The 17,925-nt window shown below is 38.0% G+C and overlaps 1 protein-coding gene across 1 annotated transcript in view; it reads left to right on the top strand.

The window, feature by feature from the left end:
* The window catches only part of LOC141333272 (ras-related and estrogen-regulated growth inhibitor), a 32,734-nt gene extending 23,057 nt beyond the window's left edge, over positions 1–9,677 (top strand). Inside the window, exons 3-5 of the mRNA XM_073838247.1 lie at positions 4,844–4,900; positions 7,164–7,237; positions 8,916–9,677. Of these exons, the coding sequence (XP_073694348.1) occupies positions 4,844–4,900; positions 7,164–7,237; positions 8,916–9,335 (551 nt within the window). The 3' untranslated portion in view covers positions 9,336–9,677. The remainder of the gene's footprint in view (positions 1–4,843; positions 4,901–7,163; positions 7,238–8,915) is intronic.
* Positions 9,678–17,925: the final 8,248 nt, after the last annotated feature.

Genomic DNA, 17,925 nt, shown 5'->3' with positions numbered 1-17,925 from the left:
GTCAGTAGCCGCTCAGATCTGTCCTACAAAGACAAAACAAATGCTTGAGGATGATACAGGAAGAACATCATATAATTAGACAAAGACGGCAGCTGAAAGACTCCACAAACAGAACTCATCTGAGATTTCTAGCAGTTTTAAGGATCGTAGTATTTCAACTTTATTCTCGTGATATTCCGCCTTCATTCCCGTGGTTTTCCGACTTCATTCCCGTGGTATTCCGCCTTCATTCCCGTGGTTTTCCGACTTCATTCCCGTGGTATTCCGACTTCATTCCCGTGGTATTCCGACTTCATTCCCGTGGTATTCCGACTTCATTCCCGTGGTATTCCGACTCCATTCCCGTGGTATTCCGACTTCATTCTCGTGGTATTCCGACTTCATTCTCGTGGTATTCCAACTTCATTCCCGTGGTATTCCGACTCCATTCCCGTGGTATTCCGACTTCATTCCCGTGGTTTTCCGACTTCATTCCCGTGGTATTCCGACTCCATTCCCGTGGTATTGCGACTCCATTCCCGTGGTATTCCGACTTCATTCCCGTGGTATTCCGACTCCATTCCTGTGGTATTCCGACTTCATTACCGTGGTATTCCGACTTCATTCCCGTGGTATTCCCACTCCATTCCCGTGGTATTCCCATTCCATTCCCGTGGTATTCCGACTTCATTCCCGTGGTATTCCCACTCCATTCCCGTGGTATTCCGACTCCATTCCAGTGGTATTCCGACTCCATTCCCGTGGTATTCCGACTTCATTCCCGTGGTATTCCGACTTTATTCTCGTGGTATTCCGACTTTATTCTCGTGGTATTCCGACTTTATTCTCGTGGTATTCCGACTTCATTCCCGTGGTATTCCGACTCCATTCCCGTGGTATTCCGACTTCATTCCCGTTGTTTTCCGACTTCATTCACGTGGTTTTCCGACTTCATTCCCGTGGTATTCCGACTCCATTCCCGTGGTATTGCGACTTCATTCCCGTGGTATTCCGACTTCATTCCCGTGGTATTCCAACTCCATTCCAGTGGTATTCCGACTCCATGCCCGTGGTATTCCGACTTCATTCCCTTGGTATTCCGATTTCATTCCAGTGGTATTCTGACTTCATTCCCGTGGTATTCCGACTTTATTCTCATGGTATTCCGACTTCATTACCGTGGTATTCCGACTTCATTCCCGTGGTATTCCCACTCCATTCCCATGGTATTCCCATTCCATTCCCGTGGTATTCCGACTTCATTCCCGTGGTATTCCGACTCCATTCCCATGGTATTCCGACTTTATTCTTGTAGTGTTTTGACTTTATTCTCGTAGTATTTTATTCTCGTACAATAGTTTGTTAAAATACCACACAACCAGAATTATTTATTTTGTTGAACATACTCCAATAATCTTTTATTTACAACTATTTTTATAGAGCACATATCTTCTCTTGAAAGTGATTTCTCAGACTGTTCCTCACTGGAATCTCATTCTGCGGCGTCTCTCGTCCGGTTTGGCCCCGTGGGATCAGACCTGAAACACAGACGATCAGACAAAGACACAGATCAGGCTGTTTGTTGGCCAAAGCAGCTCAGATGCCACGTGTTGTTACTCACTGTTGTGCTGGACAGGAAGTTAATGGAGTGGGATGATAAACGAGTTTAATCCGTGCGGAGCGGCAGGAGACAGGAACACCAGCCAAATCACATTTGAGCGTTTAGTTTATTGCACGTTATATATTTGTGTCTTTAGATCTTAAAAGAGCTTCTTCTCTTACATTTCTTTAGTCCTAAAATGAGGGTATTTTTTTTACCCTAACCTAACCCTTACATGTTAATCATGCTATCATTATGTATATCATGCTAGCAACATGCTAGTAACTTGTCAGTCATGCTAATGTCATACTAGCAACTTACTAATCATGCTGGAAACATGCTAGCAAATTACTAATTATGCTAATAACATGTTAACAACTTGCTAATCATGCTAGAAACATGCTAGTAACTCGTCAGTCATGCTAATGACGTTAATAATGTGCTAATCATGCTAGAAACATCTTAGCAACATGCTAATCATGTTATAAACATGCTAGCAAATTACTAATCATGCTAATACCTTGTTAGCAACTTGCTAATAATGCTTCAAACATGCCAGCAACTTGCTCATAATGCTAGAAACATGTTAGAAACATGCTAACAACTTGCTAATGACATACTAGTATTGCAAGTAACATAATTAATTATGCTAGAAAAATGCTAAACATGTTAGTTACTTGTCAATCATGCTAGAAACATGCTAACAACTTGCTAATCATGTTAGAAACATGCTAGCAACTTGTTAATTATGCTAGAAACTTGCTAATGACATGTTAGTAACTTGCTAATCATGCTAGAAACATACTAAACATGCTACAAAAATGTTAGAATCATGCTAACTACATTCTAATCATGCTAGCATCATGCTATTCATCTAATCTATTTATATAAAGTTCAAAACTTTAAGCTTTTACAGCTGCTTTAAACTTTCAAGCTAGGCTTTCTCAAGCCAACATAAAGTCTGTCTTGACAAACTTTTTATCTAGTTTTGAATAATACTAGAGTTTAGTTTATAAAATATTTTATTATTTGAAACGTAAAAACTTTAAGTTACATTATTTAATCTAGTTACCGCGATACTTTAGTTTAGTTTGCATAGTACTAAAATAACTACAACTATGAACTAAAACTAATAAATAAAGCATTTTAACAGTTTAAGAAAGTCACAGACACAAAAACAAGACTAAAAGCCTAACTACAGTGAACAAATGTCAGTGAGTTTGTCAGATGAACGAGTGCCGCACATGCCATTCACTCTCATATTACGTAACATTTGTTTAGTTTTATTTCTGCGCTGCCATTTATTTCCTCATCTGGAGGTTTTGAGGAGATGCTGTGGGTTGATTAGCCGGGTGTCCTGCAGTAAACCAGTCTCATTAATCAACGCTGTGCTCCAGCTGTCAGCAGATGTTTCACCAGGAGTCAAATTTGAAAGTGGAGGGGAGCGTGTTCTTCACACACACACACACATTCCTGCAAGACGTTTTAAGTGAAAGCAGATGAAATCTGAGCCCCTTTACGTAAGCGGATTCACTGCGCTCGTTTGTTTGCATGTGAAACGCTCGACTGAGGCCTGACCTCCCGTCAAAGAGAATCCACACGCGTCTCCGTGGGCCGCAGAACCGCCGCCGCCGCCGCTATTTCTGTTCAGTCTTCGAGCGCAGGTTGTAGAGGACCTGAAGGTAGGTCACCTGCTCTCCCACACGCTCATTATTTCAGACAGCAGCACAAAAGAGCCGCGCTCATTCAGCTCCTGCAGAGCGGAGACTCACTCCACTCCATTCACTGACTCCCACATACCTGCGCTGATGTACTAATGCGTCATGCGCATTTAAATCAATGTTTTCAGCTGAAACACAGCACTGGTTCACAGCCTATAACTTTTAGAGACTTTTTAAAATCCCAAAGGGAAAAATAGGAATGGAAAAATGACTTCCGGAACCAACTGCGCTGGAGAAGCAGCTCTTTTACAAATACAAACAAACAACTCTGACAGCACGACTCCTATAGTTTTAGTGCCACATTAAAAGAAAAATAAATAAATAAAAGATTTTTTGAGATTAAAGTCATAACATTTAGAGAATAAAGTCAGAATATTACAAGAAGGTTTAAGGTCTTTATTCTCATAGTATTTCAACTATTTTGTTGTATTTAGACTTAATTCTCAAAACATTTCAGCTTGATTCTCGTAGTATTACTACTTTATTCTCATAGTAGTAATTCAACTTTATTCATTTAATTTCGACTTTATTCTCATAGTAATTTGACTTTATTCTCGTAGTATTTCAACTTCAATTTGTAGTTGTATTTCTACTTTATTTTCACAACATTTCAACTTTATTCTTAAAATATTCCAACTTTATTCTTGTAGTATTTTGACTTTAACTTGGTAATACTTCAACTTTATTCTTGTAGTATTTTAATTTATTGTTGTATTTTAACTTTATTCTCGTAGTATTTTGACTCTATTATCATAGTACTTCAACATTTTTCTCGTATGTATTTCAACTTTATTGTGATATTTCGACTTCATTCTCGCAATATTTCGACTTCATTCTTAAAATATTTCAAATTTATTCTCATAGTATTTCGACTTTATTCGCATAGTATTTCAACTTTATTCTCACAGTTTTTCAACTTTATTCTAAAAATATTTAGACTTTATTCTCGTAGTATTTTGACTCTATTATCATAGTACTTCAACATTTTTCTCGTAGTATTTGAACTTTGTCGTATTTTGACTTTATTCTTGTAGCATTTTGACTTTATTCTCGTAGTATGTCAACTTTATTGTAATATTTCGACTTCATTCTCGCAATATTTCGACTTTATTCTTAAAATATTTCAACTTCATTCTCGAAGTATTTCGACTTTTTTCTCGCAATATTTCAACTTCATTCTCGCAATATTTCGACTTTATTCTTAAAATATTTCAACTTTATTCTTATAGTATTTCGACTTTATTCTTAAAATATTTCAACTTTATTCTCATAGTATTTCGACTTTATACGCATAATATTTCAACTTTATTCTCACAGTTTTTCAACTTTATTCTAATAATATTTCGACTTTATTCTCATAGTATTTTGACTTTATTCTTGAAATATTATGACTTTAATCTAGTAATCTTATTATTATTATTTTTTTCTATGGTACTAAAGTGCTATCATACATCCAGCCGGTGTGTCTGTAGTGTTTGTGGATGTGTTCAGCATGTTCTCTGAGTCTCACAGCATCACTTTCTGTCTCTGTTTGTCTGTGCAGCTCTGGTGGTTCGATTCCTGACCAAACGATTCATCTGGGAGTACGACCCTACACTCGGTGAGACACACACACAAACACATTTGTACAAATTGTTTATCAACATAAATGGACGTTTATTTTGAACTAATGTTTACCTGCTTCCAAATGTCACATGATAATGGCAAACTGTCATTGGCTGCTGTAAATGTCAGTCCTTCTGTGGGCGGGGCTGTATGTGACTGATGTAAAGTCTCAATGAGACGAGACGGCCGACTGTTTACGCCGTTCACAACCTCTGTTAACTCGAGGAGTCACAGCCACAGCTTTGAAGCGAGTGAAAAACAGAGACGTAATGCTCATGTGGAATATAAATGGATGTAAAGGTCTCTTTGATAAACACACCAGAGCATTCTTACCCATCAAACGTAATTGAATTTGCCGCCGCAGACGTCTGCAGGGAATAAAGAACGATTCATTTGCGTCTTCGGATAAATCTGAGTTTAATAGAAACCAAGCCGTTTACAGGTGGAAAGGAATAATTTATGCTGTCGTTCCAAAACGCAAATGTGTTTAAGAATCCCAAGAATCTTCATGCGGACACAGTTATGATGCTTTATGGTGTTTAACCAACAGCGTGAACATCCTGCTAAACATCTGGAGGAAGAAAGTAATTCATCCGAGTTTGGAACGACGCAAACGATGACAGAATGATCATTTCATAGTTGAACTATTCCTTTAAAGGGCTGAGGGTTTCATTCTTTGTGTTCGCATGAGGAGGAACCGACGTTTGTGAGTGAATGATACGCTGGCGGACAACCAGGAGACATTTGGACTGGCGCTGGAGAAACATTCATAAACGCGTTCATTCACACTGTGTTTCTGTCCAGGATGTCAATCCTCAGATGGCACGCAGCCGCAGCCAGTGTGTTTGATGGCTTTTGCATGCAATTGTGTGCTGGCAGCTCATGCGAACGGTGACGTACAGTCAGATACTGAGCCAATGTCCCACAATGCACCTGGGTCAGGCGCAACATGCTGTTATAGTGCTTGACTCTGACTCCAGGTTTTGGGAATCAATTTTAAAGGGATAGTTCACCCAAAAATGAAAATGTGATGTTTATCTGCTTACCCCCAGGGCATCCAAGATGTAGATGACTTTGTTTCTTCAGCAGAACACAAATGAAGATTTTTAACTCAAAGTGGTGCAGTCTGTCAGCCAAATAATGGCAGTGGATGGGCACCAGACCTTCAAAAGTAAACAAAAACATGCACAGACAAATCCAAATCACACCCTGCGGCTCGTGACGATACATTGATGTCCAAAGATACGAAACAAACGTTTTTTGCGAGAAACTGAACAGTATTTATGTCATTTTTTACCTTTGATACACAGCCACGTCCATCTGTCATGAGCACGAGTGTGTGTGTGTGTGTGTGTGTGTGTGTGTCTGTCTGTGTGTGTGTGTGTGTGTGTGTGTGTGTGTGTGTGTGTCTGTGTGTGTGTGTGTGTGTGTGTGTCTGTGTGTGTGTGTGTCTGTGTGTGTGTGTGTGTGTGTGTGTGTGTGTGTGTGTGTGTGTGTGTGTGTGTGTGTCTGTCTGTGTGTGTGTGTGTGTGTGTGTGTGTGTGTGTGTGTGTGTGTGTGTGTGTGTCTGTCTGTGTGTGTGTGTGTGTGTGTGTGTGTGTGTGTGTGTGTGTGTGTGTGTGTCTGTCTGTGTGTGTGTGTGTGTGTGTGTGTGTGTGTGTGTGTGTGAGTGTGTGTGTCTGTGTGTGTGTGTGTCTGTCTGTGTGTGTGTGTGTGTGTGTGTGTGTGTGTGTGTGTGTGTGTGTGTCTGTGTGTGTGTGTGTGTGTGTGTGTGTGTGTGTGTGTGTGTGTGTGTGTGTGTGTGTGTGAGTGTGTGTGTGTGTCTGTGTGTGTGTGTGTGTGTGTGTGTGTGTGTGTGTGTGTGTGTGTGTGTGTGTGTCTGTGTGTGTGTGTGTGTGTGTGTGTGTGTGTGTGTGTGTGAGTGTGTGTGTCTGTGTGTGTGTGTGTGTGTGTGTGTGTGTGTGTGTGTGTGTCTGTGTGTGTGTGAGTGTGAGTGAGTGAGTGAGTGAGTGAGTGAGTGAGTGAGTGAGTGTGTGTGTGTGTGTGTGTGTGTGTGTGTGTGTGTGAGTGAGTGTGTGTGTGTGCTTCCGCTGAGAGATCGGATCTGAGCTTTTTAAAGCGAGTGAGCTGCTGTGATTCGTTTCGGAGTCGATCCGCTCATCCGTTCACCTCAGCGTGTGTTTCCACAGATGTTCTCTGACAGCATGTGAAGGTGAATCACATCTGACCGCTAACACAGCTTTATGTCTGCCTGACAGAGTCCACTTACCGCCATCAGGCCAATATCGACGATGAGACCATCAGCATGGAGATTCTGGACACAGCCGGACAGGTGCGCTAAAAACAGACACACACACTTGATCAAGAACACACTGCAGCAGCTGTACTGTTAGACATTTGCGCCTCAAATAATCCATATATTAAGGGCGCGTTATAATCTCTCCGAGTAGCGATACTCACAATATCAGGCAGTGTCAAAATTATCAATAAAACCCTTATAAATGAAAGGAAAGTCACATTTATCTACTCACCTGAACTCTTACTTATTTATTTCAGTCTGACTTCTCTTTAGATCCATCAGTAATTTGTATTTAGTCGTTATTTTCAGTTAATCTTCAGTAAATTCAGTTTCCCACGGAAGTGACTGTAAAAGCTTCTCTGACACTGATTGGTTAGAAATGCGAGAGGAGGGACATTTGTAACCCTGGACCACAAAACCAGTCAAAAAAAAGAGTAATTTTTTTGAAATTGAGATTTATACATCATCTTAAAGCTGAATAAATAAGCTTTCCATTGATGTATAGTTTGTTAGGATAGGACAGGATTGGCTGAGATACAGCTATTTGAAAATCTGCAATCTGAGGGTGCAAAAAAATCTTAATATTGAGAAAATGGCCTTTGAAGTTGTCCAAATGAAGTTCTTAGCAATGCATATTACTAATCAAACATTAAGTTTAGGAGTAGGAAATTTACAAAACAAGAACCAATGTTTGAAACCGAAATGCAAGTAAATTATTTTACATGCCGAATATTTTATCCACACATGTAAAATATTAAAAAATAACCCCCTTTTTCTCAGTTATTGCGATCTAAATTAAATCTTTATCAACCTCATGTATCAAAAAAAATCTACTAAAACTTTAAACGCACCTTTATAATGCATGATCTTAATAACATTTATTTAGTTTCAGTTTTTTTTTTTCCTTTTTCTGATTATATATATTTTCTTTTAGTGCTGTGTTTTGGCTATACTATGACATTTTAGACATAGTACTAACATTAAAGATACAGTCTATGAAAACAAGTCTCAGTATTGTATGCAGTGTTGTGTCTCAATTAAAGTTTTAAAGGATTATTAGATATTTTTACTAGAAAACAATCATTTTATAATAATATAATAATAGTTTGAGCATGTTAATGTCTACTTTAAATAATTTATCAGACAGTCATCTACAGTGATTTACAGTCACGGTATTATAGTTTTTGTTAAGATTATGAATTAAATGTTATTATATGTTCCGTTTTTACTTTAATTTCAGTTGAAATTGTACTAATTTTGTTGTGTATTGTCATTTTTGTTACGCTTCGTTTTATTTAAATGTCTATATTTTAAGAGTTTATTTGCAAAAAAATGTGCACGTTTTTTTAAATTTTCAAAAATCATGTTTTTTCATTGTGCATTCCAATTAATCAAGTTGGGTTATTTTGATTACGTAAAAAATAGCAAAAAACACAGCTAACACAATAAAAACATAATAACATAAGAAAAAACATGTTTTTTTTTTTTTTTTTTGCAAATAAACTCATGTATTCACCAGATTTGTTTTAATGCTTGAACTTAAACAATTTTTTTTTATAGGTTTCAGTTTTAGTTAATGGTGATAACCCTTGTCACAGGTTCATTTCTCCTGCATTAACCAGTGATGAACCAGGTTTGAACCCACCAACTAACCACTAAGCCACACCCACAGGTCATGTGACCTTCATAACGGCGTGTTTGTGTTCCTCAGGAGGACGTGCTCCAGAAAGAGGGTCACATGCGCTGGGGCGACGGCTTCATCCTGGTGTACGACATCACGGACCGCGGGAGCTTCGAGGACGTGGTTCCGCTGAAGGGCCTCCTGGACGAGGTGAAGAGGCCCAAACACGTGCCGCTGGTGCTGCTGGGAAACAAGGCGGATCTGGAGCACGCCCGGCAGGTGGCCACGGAGGAGGGCGAGCGGCTGGCGGCGGACATGGCCTGCGCGTTCTACGAGTGTTCGGCGTGCGCGGATCAGGTGGGGACGGGCGGAGGAGTGGCCGAGGCCTTTCACGAGCTCTGCAGAGAGATCCGCCGCAGACGCGCCGTTCAGGGCAAAACCCGGCGCCGCAGCTCCACCACACACGTCAAACAGGCCATCAACAAGATGCTCACCAAGATCAGCAGCTAAACACCAGACTGCAAAACACCTCAGTAGCTCCATCTTGTTTTCCAGTGCACATTCTTAAAGCGACGGTAGAAATTTGTCATTCCATCACTTGCTCACTGCAGTGAATGGGTGCCGTCAGAATGAGAGTCCAAACAGCTGATAAATACATCACAATAATCCAGACCACTCCAGTCCATCAGTTAACATCTTGAGAAGACAAAAGCTGAAACAAATATAATCATAATGCATAATTTATTTTTCGCAATTTTGACTTTTTTTCTTGTGATTTTGACTTCTTTTTTCAGAATTGTCATACAAACCCACAGTACAAAATTGCGAGATATGTCTTTTTTTCTCAGAACTGGAATTGTCACAATAACAAGTTTATATCTAACAATTCTGAGAAAAAAAATATAGTAAAAATTGTGAGACATAATGTTTGAGATATAAGTATGTGAGTTTTTTTCTTGCAATTGCGAGTTTGTCACAATTCTGAGAAAAAATTGCGAGAAAAAAAAATTCAGAATTGTGTGAAGTAAATTTGCAGTTGTGAGAATTGATGAGATTTCTTGCAATTCTGACTTTATAACACAACTGTGAGTTCATATCACACGGTTCTGAGACGATGCAAACTTGCAATTGTGAGAAAAAGTCCAAATTGCGAGAGAAAGGTCAGAAAAAAAATTCAGAACTGAGAAAATAAAAAAAATCGATTTAAAGATATGAACTTGCATTTGCAAGAAAAAGTCAGAATTGCACGTTTATGTTGCAATTCTAACTTCCTTGCAATAGTTTATATCTTGTGATTTTGACTATTTTCGCCCAATTGTGAGTTTATATCACAACTCTGAGTCAGAAATTACAAGAAAAATTTCAAAATTGTAAGAAAAAAAAGTCTGACTTTATAATTCACAACTGTGAGTTCATTTCACACAATTCTGAGACGATGTAAACTTGCAATTGTAAGAAAAAGTCTGAATTGCGAGAGAAAAGTCAAAAAAATTTATCTCACAATTCTGACTTTTTTCTCCCAATAACAAGTGTATATCTAACAATTCTGAGGAAAAAAAATGTCAGAGATAAAAAAAACTGATGTAAACTTGGATTTGCAAGAAAAAGTCAGAATTGTGTTTATGTTGTGATTCTAACTTTTTTCTTGCAATAGCAAGTTTATATCTAACAATTCTGAGAAAAGTAGCTAGAATTCTAAGATTTTATTTTGTTATTCAGTGGTGTAAATGCACTTTCATAAATTTACTATCCATAAAAACGCTTCCTGTTATCTCTCACATCAAAATCCAGCCACATATTTGTGTAGAGCTGTTTTGTCTTTGTGCAGATTTCTCTCCTGATTCAGACCAGACCACTTTTCACTGGAAGAAGCGTTATTGTAGATTATGGTCTTGAATTGGAGTTAAAAACGTCTTAATGATAGATTTGTTTTGATGTGAACTGATGGACTGGATTATTGTGATGTTTTTATCAGCTGTTTGGACTCTCATTCTGACGGCACCCATTCGCAGCAGTGAGCAAGTGACGGAATGACACATTTCTTCAAATCTGATGAAGAAACTAGTAATTTTTCAGACTGCATTGGCAGAAATTTGTTATTTTAAGCACAGACTTGTTTACTTTGATACTTTTCTTAGAAAACAAGTTGTTTTGCTTCTCAAGTAACTGGAAACCAAGACAAGCGTACTGAGGAAGAAGCTGATTTTTGTGAGCGGCGCAGACGCACCAGTGCCTCGTGTTTCTCCGTCTCCGTGGTGTGTTTTCTCTGCGTGTTTCTCCACGGTCTGAGGCCCGCGGTTGTGTATTTGCTCTTACGGCTGAACTGAAGGATTGTGTGAAATGTCAACACGGATATCAGCGTCCCAGATCGCTCGCGTGTTGACCCGACAAGAGATATTTTGAGCCGTCGAATAAAGCGCTATCCCGTTCATAATCGCGGCTCTCTGACTTCAAACGAGGACGGTGGAATGTCTCCCGATGCGATCTCGGATCAACAGACATATTTCTGCTGTTTCAGGACAGATCATGTCCACATGTTTTTCTCCTTCTACTCCTGACGCTCACAAACACCTGTAGATTTCTGCCTTAATGACTCCAGAGCTCCGTTGATGTGTACAGTAAAGATGTCCGAGTATCGTAGATTTTCTCTATGCAGAGATGTGTGTGTGAACCTCATGCATATGAAAAGAAAACAGCTGCTGGTTTGCATTTGTCTCCTGGTTCATCTGCAGTTGATAGAAACACAAACATCACGGACGGTGAGATCTCGCAGGTCAAACACTGTCAGAATCAGAAAAACACAAACAAACACAGACTAAGCAAGAGCCAAAAATACATTGCATGGGTCAAAATGAACCGTTTTCCTAAATATTAAGTAAAGATCAAGTTCCATGAAAATATTTAGTAAATTTCCTACTGCAAATATATTAAAACTTAATTTCTGATTAGTAATATACATTGCTAAGAAGTTCATTTGAACAACTTTAAAGGTGATTTTCTCAATATTTGGATTTTTTTGCACCCTCAGATTGCAGATTTTCTCAGCCAATTATTGTCTGATCCAAACAAACCATGCATCAATGGAAAGCCTATTTATTTATAAGCTCAATTTAAAAGACCCTTATGGCTGGTTTTGTGGTCCAGGGTCACAAATTATTAAAGAAACAGTTAATACTTTACAACTGCATGACTAAAATGTCACTTAGTTAATGCGTTAATTATCGTGGACTAGTGATGAAAAAAAAAATCAAACATTTCTTAATCTAAGTTAACTTTAATCCACATTCATGCATATATGTTAATGAATTCAATATGAAATGTTAAAAGCATGCTTTCATTTTGAGCTTGACATTGACAGTAATGCATTAACTAATGATAATGAATATATATTTATTTATTAAGTTGCAGGTTATTATTGTTAACTAAAATTAAAACCTACTTGGAACAAACAAAAACTTTTAAAAAATGATTTCAGCTACAACTTTCTTTTTTAGTTTAAAGTACTAAAATAACTAAATTAACTAAAACTGACAAATGAAAAATAAAAACTATATGGACATAACAAAACTAAACAAAAACAACAACGAATTTACTAAAACTTAAAGTGAAAAAAGAAAATATAAACTTAGAAACTAATTCTAAATTGTGACCCTGGGCCATAAAACCAGTCGTACGTAGGATTCTTATATTTGTAGAAATAGCCAGAAATACACTGTGTGGGTTAAAATTAATCATTAGGATATTAAGGGATAATAAGTAAAGATCATGTTTCATGAATATATTTTGTAAATTTCCTTCCATAAATGTAATTTTTGATAAGTAATATGCATTGCTAAGAACTTCATTTGAACAACTTTAAAGGTGATTTTCTTATTTAGATTTTTTTTTCCACTCTCAGATTCCTGATTTTCAAATATTGTCCTATCCTAACAAACTATACATCAATGAAAAGTTTTTTTTTTACTCTTATGACTGGTTTTGTGGACCAAATATTAAAAACTATAATAGTATATCAAAACTACTAAAATAATAAGCATTCAAAAAGCAAAAAGCCTTTTTGTAAAATCAAGAGTATTTTAAAGCAGCAATTATTATCAATGCATGTGAAATGAACTGTCTGAGCACTACAGACACTCTGTGTGTGTGTGTGTGTGTGTGTGTGTGTGTGTGTGTGTGTGTGTGTGTGTGTGTGTGTGTGTGTGTGTGTGTGTGTGTGTGTGTGTGTGTGTGTGTGTGTGTGTGTGTGTGTGTGTGTGTGTGCGTGCGTGTCGGGTGTGTGTGTGTGTGTGTGTGTGTGGGTGTGTCATGTTCATACAGAGGATAATTACACACACATCTGTCTGAGAATAGAAACCACAGAAAACCACAAACTCAGAGTCAGCGTCCAAAAGCAGCGGTTCTGAGCCGCCAGAATCACACTCACATGTATGCGTTTAGCAATTGCTTTTAAACTGTACCTCCATTACAATATTAAATTACCTACGCATTTTTCAGTTGTTCACCATTGATTCGAATGCAGTATAAATATTGTTCTCTTCCTGAATGGTCTTTCAAGGCTGCAAAAACACCGTATGGAATCACATACACGGATCAGGAAGGGACCGCAGCATCAGCGTCTCGTCTCAGCATCTGTTTGGATCTCCTGCTGTGTCCCAGAAGGCCGAGCAACATCCCGCTGCACAAGACTGACAGCGGCTGACCTTTACTGAGACGACAGACTAAAACGAGCCGTTTCATTACCACACTCACACACAGGGATTCCTATTATTATGTGTTCACTCCATAGGTCTAATGGTTTTCTACTGTACAAACTGTATTTTATCTGTATTTATCTGGTTACTTTGATACAGGGTTCGTACAGATACTGTAAAATGAAACTCCACGACTTTGCAAACACAGCTTTTTTTATTTCCAAGGACTTCAATTAGAGATCTCACTTATGGTTTGTTTTCCACTGTTCAAGGGAAAAAATATCAGAAAGATTCCCCAAACTGTTCCGAAATCCTGATTTGAAAACAAATGATTCATGTTACGTGCTCTGAAGTCCCAAACTGAATCAAATGATTTATGATACACACTCCGAAATCCCGATCTGAATCAAATGATTCATGATACACACTCCGAAATCCAGATCTGAATCAAATGATTCACACTATGCGTTTTGAAATCCCAATCTGAATCAAATGATTCATGATACACACTCCAAAGTCCCGATCTGAATCAAATGATTCACACTACGCAAATTTTCTGATCTAAATCAAATGATTCACACTACGCAAATTTTCTGATCTAAATCAAATGATTTGCACTATGCGCTTCGAAGTCCAGATCTCAAATGATTCACGATAAGCAAATTTCCAATCTAAATCAAATGATGCTCTCCGAAGTCCTGATCTGAATCAAATGATTCACGATACACACTCCGAAATTCCAAGCTGAATCAAATGATTCACACTACGCAAATTTTCCAATCTAAATCAAATGATTCGCACTATGCGCTTCGAAGTCCAGATCTCCAATGATTCATGATACGCAGATTTCTGATCTAAATGAAATGATTCATGAACCCGCTCTGACGTCTTAATCTGAATCAAATTATATTGTGACCCAATTGAAGCGACCAAATTTAAACAATGAATCATTTTGTGACACAGTGGTTTAACTGATTTGGATAGTTTTATGACATTAACCAAAAAAATGCTTAATGAAAAAATTAAACACCTTTATAGATACGTTGTCTTTTAATAATTCTAGCACTTCCCAAGCACCAGTTCAGGAATATTGCAATTTTCAAGGATTTTCCAGGCCTTAAATTTCAAAAGGTCAAATTCAAGTTCTTCAAGCACCTTGTAAAAAACTCTGCAAACACCTCTCCTCACACAAAAATACAGGCACTTTTAGATTCTCAAAACACTTCATTCTGTGTGATTTATCAGCTTGTTTCCTCATGCAGACCAAATAAATGTCTCCACAAGGTTAAAATTGACTGGCATACTGTACTTGTACATTTGGACCCTGTAATGTAGGGAATAGCAGCACACTTACACACACACTCAGGAAACCAGGTTTAATTCCGTCTGAATGAAATAAAGTGCATTTCCTATGTGGTCAGACGTTTCCTCCAGCCTTCACAAACATCAGGGATTTTAGACTGTATTTTTTGGACTTTGGTAGAATGACTGTGTTCACCGTGGTTGGTTTTAACACACACACACACACACACACACACACACACACACACACACACACACACACACACACACACACACACACACACACACACACACACACACACACACACACACACACACACACACACACACACACACACACACACACACACACACACACACACACACACACACACACACACACACACACACACACACACACACACACACACACTTGTTGTAAGTGTCCTGAAGGAAAGAAGCATTCTTGAGTGGATGACATTATAGTTTTCCATTACAAGCGACTCCAGCAGTACAAATCCAGTAGAAATGAAGCTCTCAGACAGGAAATAGAGGCTCAGCGCAAAGGAAGAGCCTCCACACGATCACAAACACTGAACTGGTGTTGGGTGTTTGTGCTTCTGCTCCTTTACTTCAGTTCACACACACTGACTGATGTGTGTTTTACACCGGTGTCACACAAACAAGACACTCGATCACATGATGTCATTCCACTGAGAGGCAGAACCGGTCCTGGACTGAGAAAATACCTGCGGACACACGCACACGCATGGGGACATTCCATAGGTGTAATGGTTTTTATACTGTACAAACCGTATTTTCTATGGCCCTACACCTACCCTACACCTAAACCTAGCCCTCACAGGAGATTGTGCACACTTTTACTTCATAAAAAAAACTCATTGTGCATGATTTATAAGCCTGTTTCCTCATGGGGACCTGAGAAATGTCCCCACAAGGTCAAAATCTACTGGTATTCCTATCCTTGTGGGGACATTTGGTCCCCACAACGTGACGAATACCAGGTACACACACACACACACACACACACACACACACACACACACACACACGTCTGTCCGTCTCTCAGCGTCTCGTCTTTCTCTTTGTGTTTACTAAGGCATTGCAGTTGCCATGGAGACCAAGGCCTTTCCCTGTTTTCAACTTCAACTTTGCATTTCTCTATGGTGACTGTGAAAAAACGCAGGAGCTGCGACACACTCACACACACACACACACACACACACACACACACACGCTCTTATCAGACGTAAAGCTGCTGAATGACGTTCTCATGGACCTTGAGAAGAATCTGTGAATCAGAATCTCCAGCAATGAGTCTGATGCTGCTCACAAACACTGCTTTAAGTCACACACTCACATTATTTCTGAGTGTTCAAAGCATCCAGTTTAAGAATATATCATTTTGCAAATATTATGGGAATGTTAGTTTTGAATGTTCTTGGAACATTCTGAAACAAGTCAGATAAACAGTCCATGAACAATGTATAAATCATGTTTTTGTGCTAACATTCTGAGAACATTATTGAAGATCAAATAACTCTGAATGAATGTTGTGTTTACGTTACTGGAAAAACGTTCTAAGAATGTTTCTAGACAGGCACAGTCAAACTCCTAAAGCTTTGATTGGTTTTCAAATGAATCAACTGAATCAATACTATGGAAGTCTGTTGATAAATGAATAAAACATTTTTTTTCCTCAGAATTGCATGATACAAACTCGCAGTTCTTTTTTTTATCAGGATTGTGTGATAGAAACTCATAATTCTATAAACATATCAGTCTTTTTTTTCTCCTTAGAACTGGACTTTATAACTCACAATCATGAGTTTATATCGAACAATTCTGAGAAAAAAATGTCACAATTACGAGATACAAAGTTGCAATTGCCAGAAAAAGTCATAATTGTGAGATACAAAGTTTCAACTGAGAGAAAAAGTAAGAATTTGAGATACAAAGTTGCAACTGTGAGAAAAATAGACAGATTTGAAAGATACAGAGTTGCATTTGCGAGATTACGTCAGAATTGCCAGATACAAAGTTTCAACTGAGAGAAAAAAAAGTTGCAATTGCAAGGAAAAAAATGTGTTGTGAGATAAAAAAAAGTCGCAATTACCTCATTTATTCAGCGGTGGAAACGGCCTTCCATACTATGCAGAAATTGTTTAATTGTTTCATTAAACTTTATCTTTGTGATGAAAAACTGCAGTAGATTAAGTGACAATTAAGATAAATTTTAATTATTTTCAAAGAGGTTTTAAACAGAAATGATCACAAGTGTTTAAACACAGGTAGTTATTGATTATTTTTGCGCTCGCTCGCTCTCTCTCTCTCTCTCTCTCTTTTAACACTAAACCCAATCTCTCCTTAAATAAAAGTAGTACTAAAACTGTAACTAATATTATCAGAGCTGTGTTACATAGCACATCTATTGTGTACAGAAAGAGTTTACTACAACAAGTAGCATATATTTGTACCGTTTGTGTGTTTTCTTCAGTGTTTCTGCTGTCAGTCCAGTTATTGTTGATCTGTGTGCTGCTGCCGCCCAGCGGCTCAAAGCGGAACTACTTCAACTCCTATATTAATGATCATAATGACATTTGAATAATTACTGATTAATCACAGCTGACGCTCACTCACCTGATCACGATTCACATCACATTACATCTGGGACAGATAATGAGATCATAAATTGAAATATGAATGTTGTGAAAATTCATATTGATGAAATATTTGATAAATGTGATGAAAATAAAGTAAATAAATAAGTGAATAAATGAATACACTCTTAAAAACAACGCTTTACTTCTTTATCAGTGGTTCCATGGAACCTTTCAAATGCAGAAAAGGTTATTTATAGTTGATAAAGGTTCTTTAGATTTTTACACTGTTTTCAAAATGGTTAATTAAGGAACTGTTCACTGAAAGGTTCTTCAGGGAACCAAAAATGGTTCTTCTGTGGCATCACTGCAAAAACACCCTTTTGGAAGCTTTCATTTTAAGAGTGTATATCAGGGCTTTTCGCTTACATTTCTTTCTAGGAGCACCTTTTGATCAGTCACAGATATTAACCTTTCCATTCCAATGCTATATAGACTCTTTCCCCC

The sequence above is a fragment of the Garra rufa genome, chromosome 4 (genome assembly GCF_049309525.1).
Source record: "Garra rufa chromosome 4, GarRuf1.0, whole genome shotgun sequence".
Lineage (NCBI taxonomy): Eukaryota > Metazoa > Chordata > Actinopteri > Cypriniformes > Cyprinidae > Garra > Garra rufa.
This window is presented reverse-complemented; position numbering and strand designations above follow the sequence as displayed.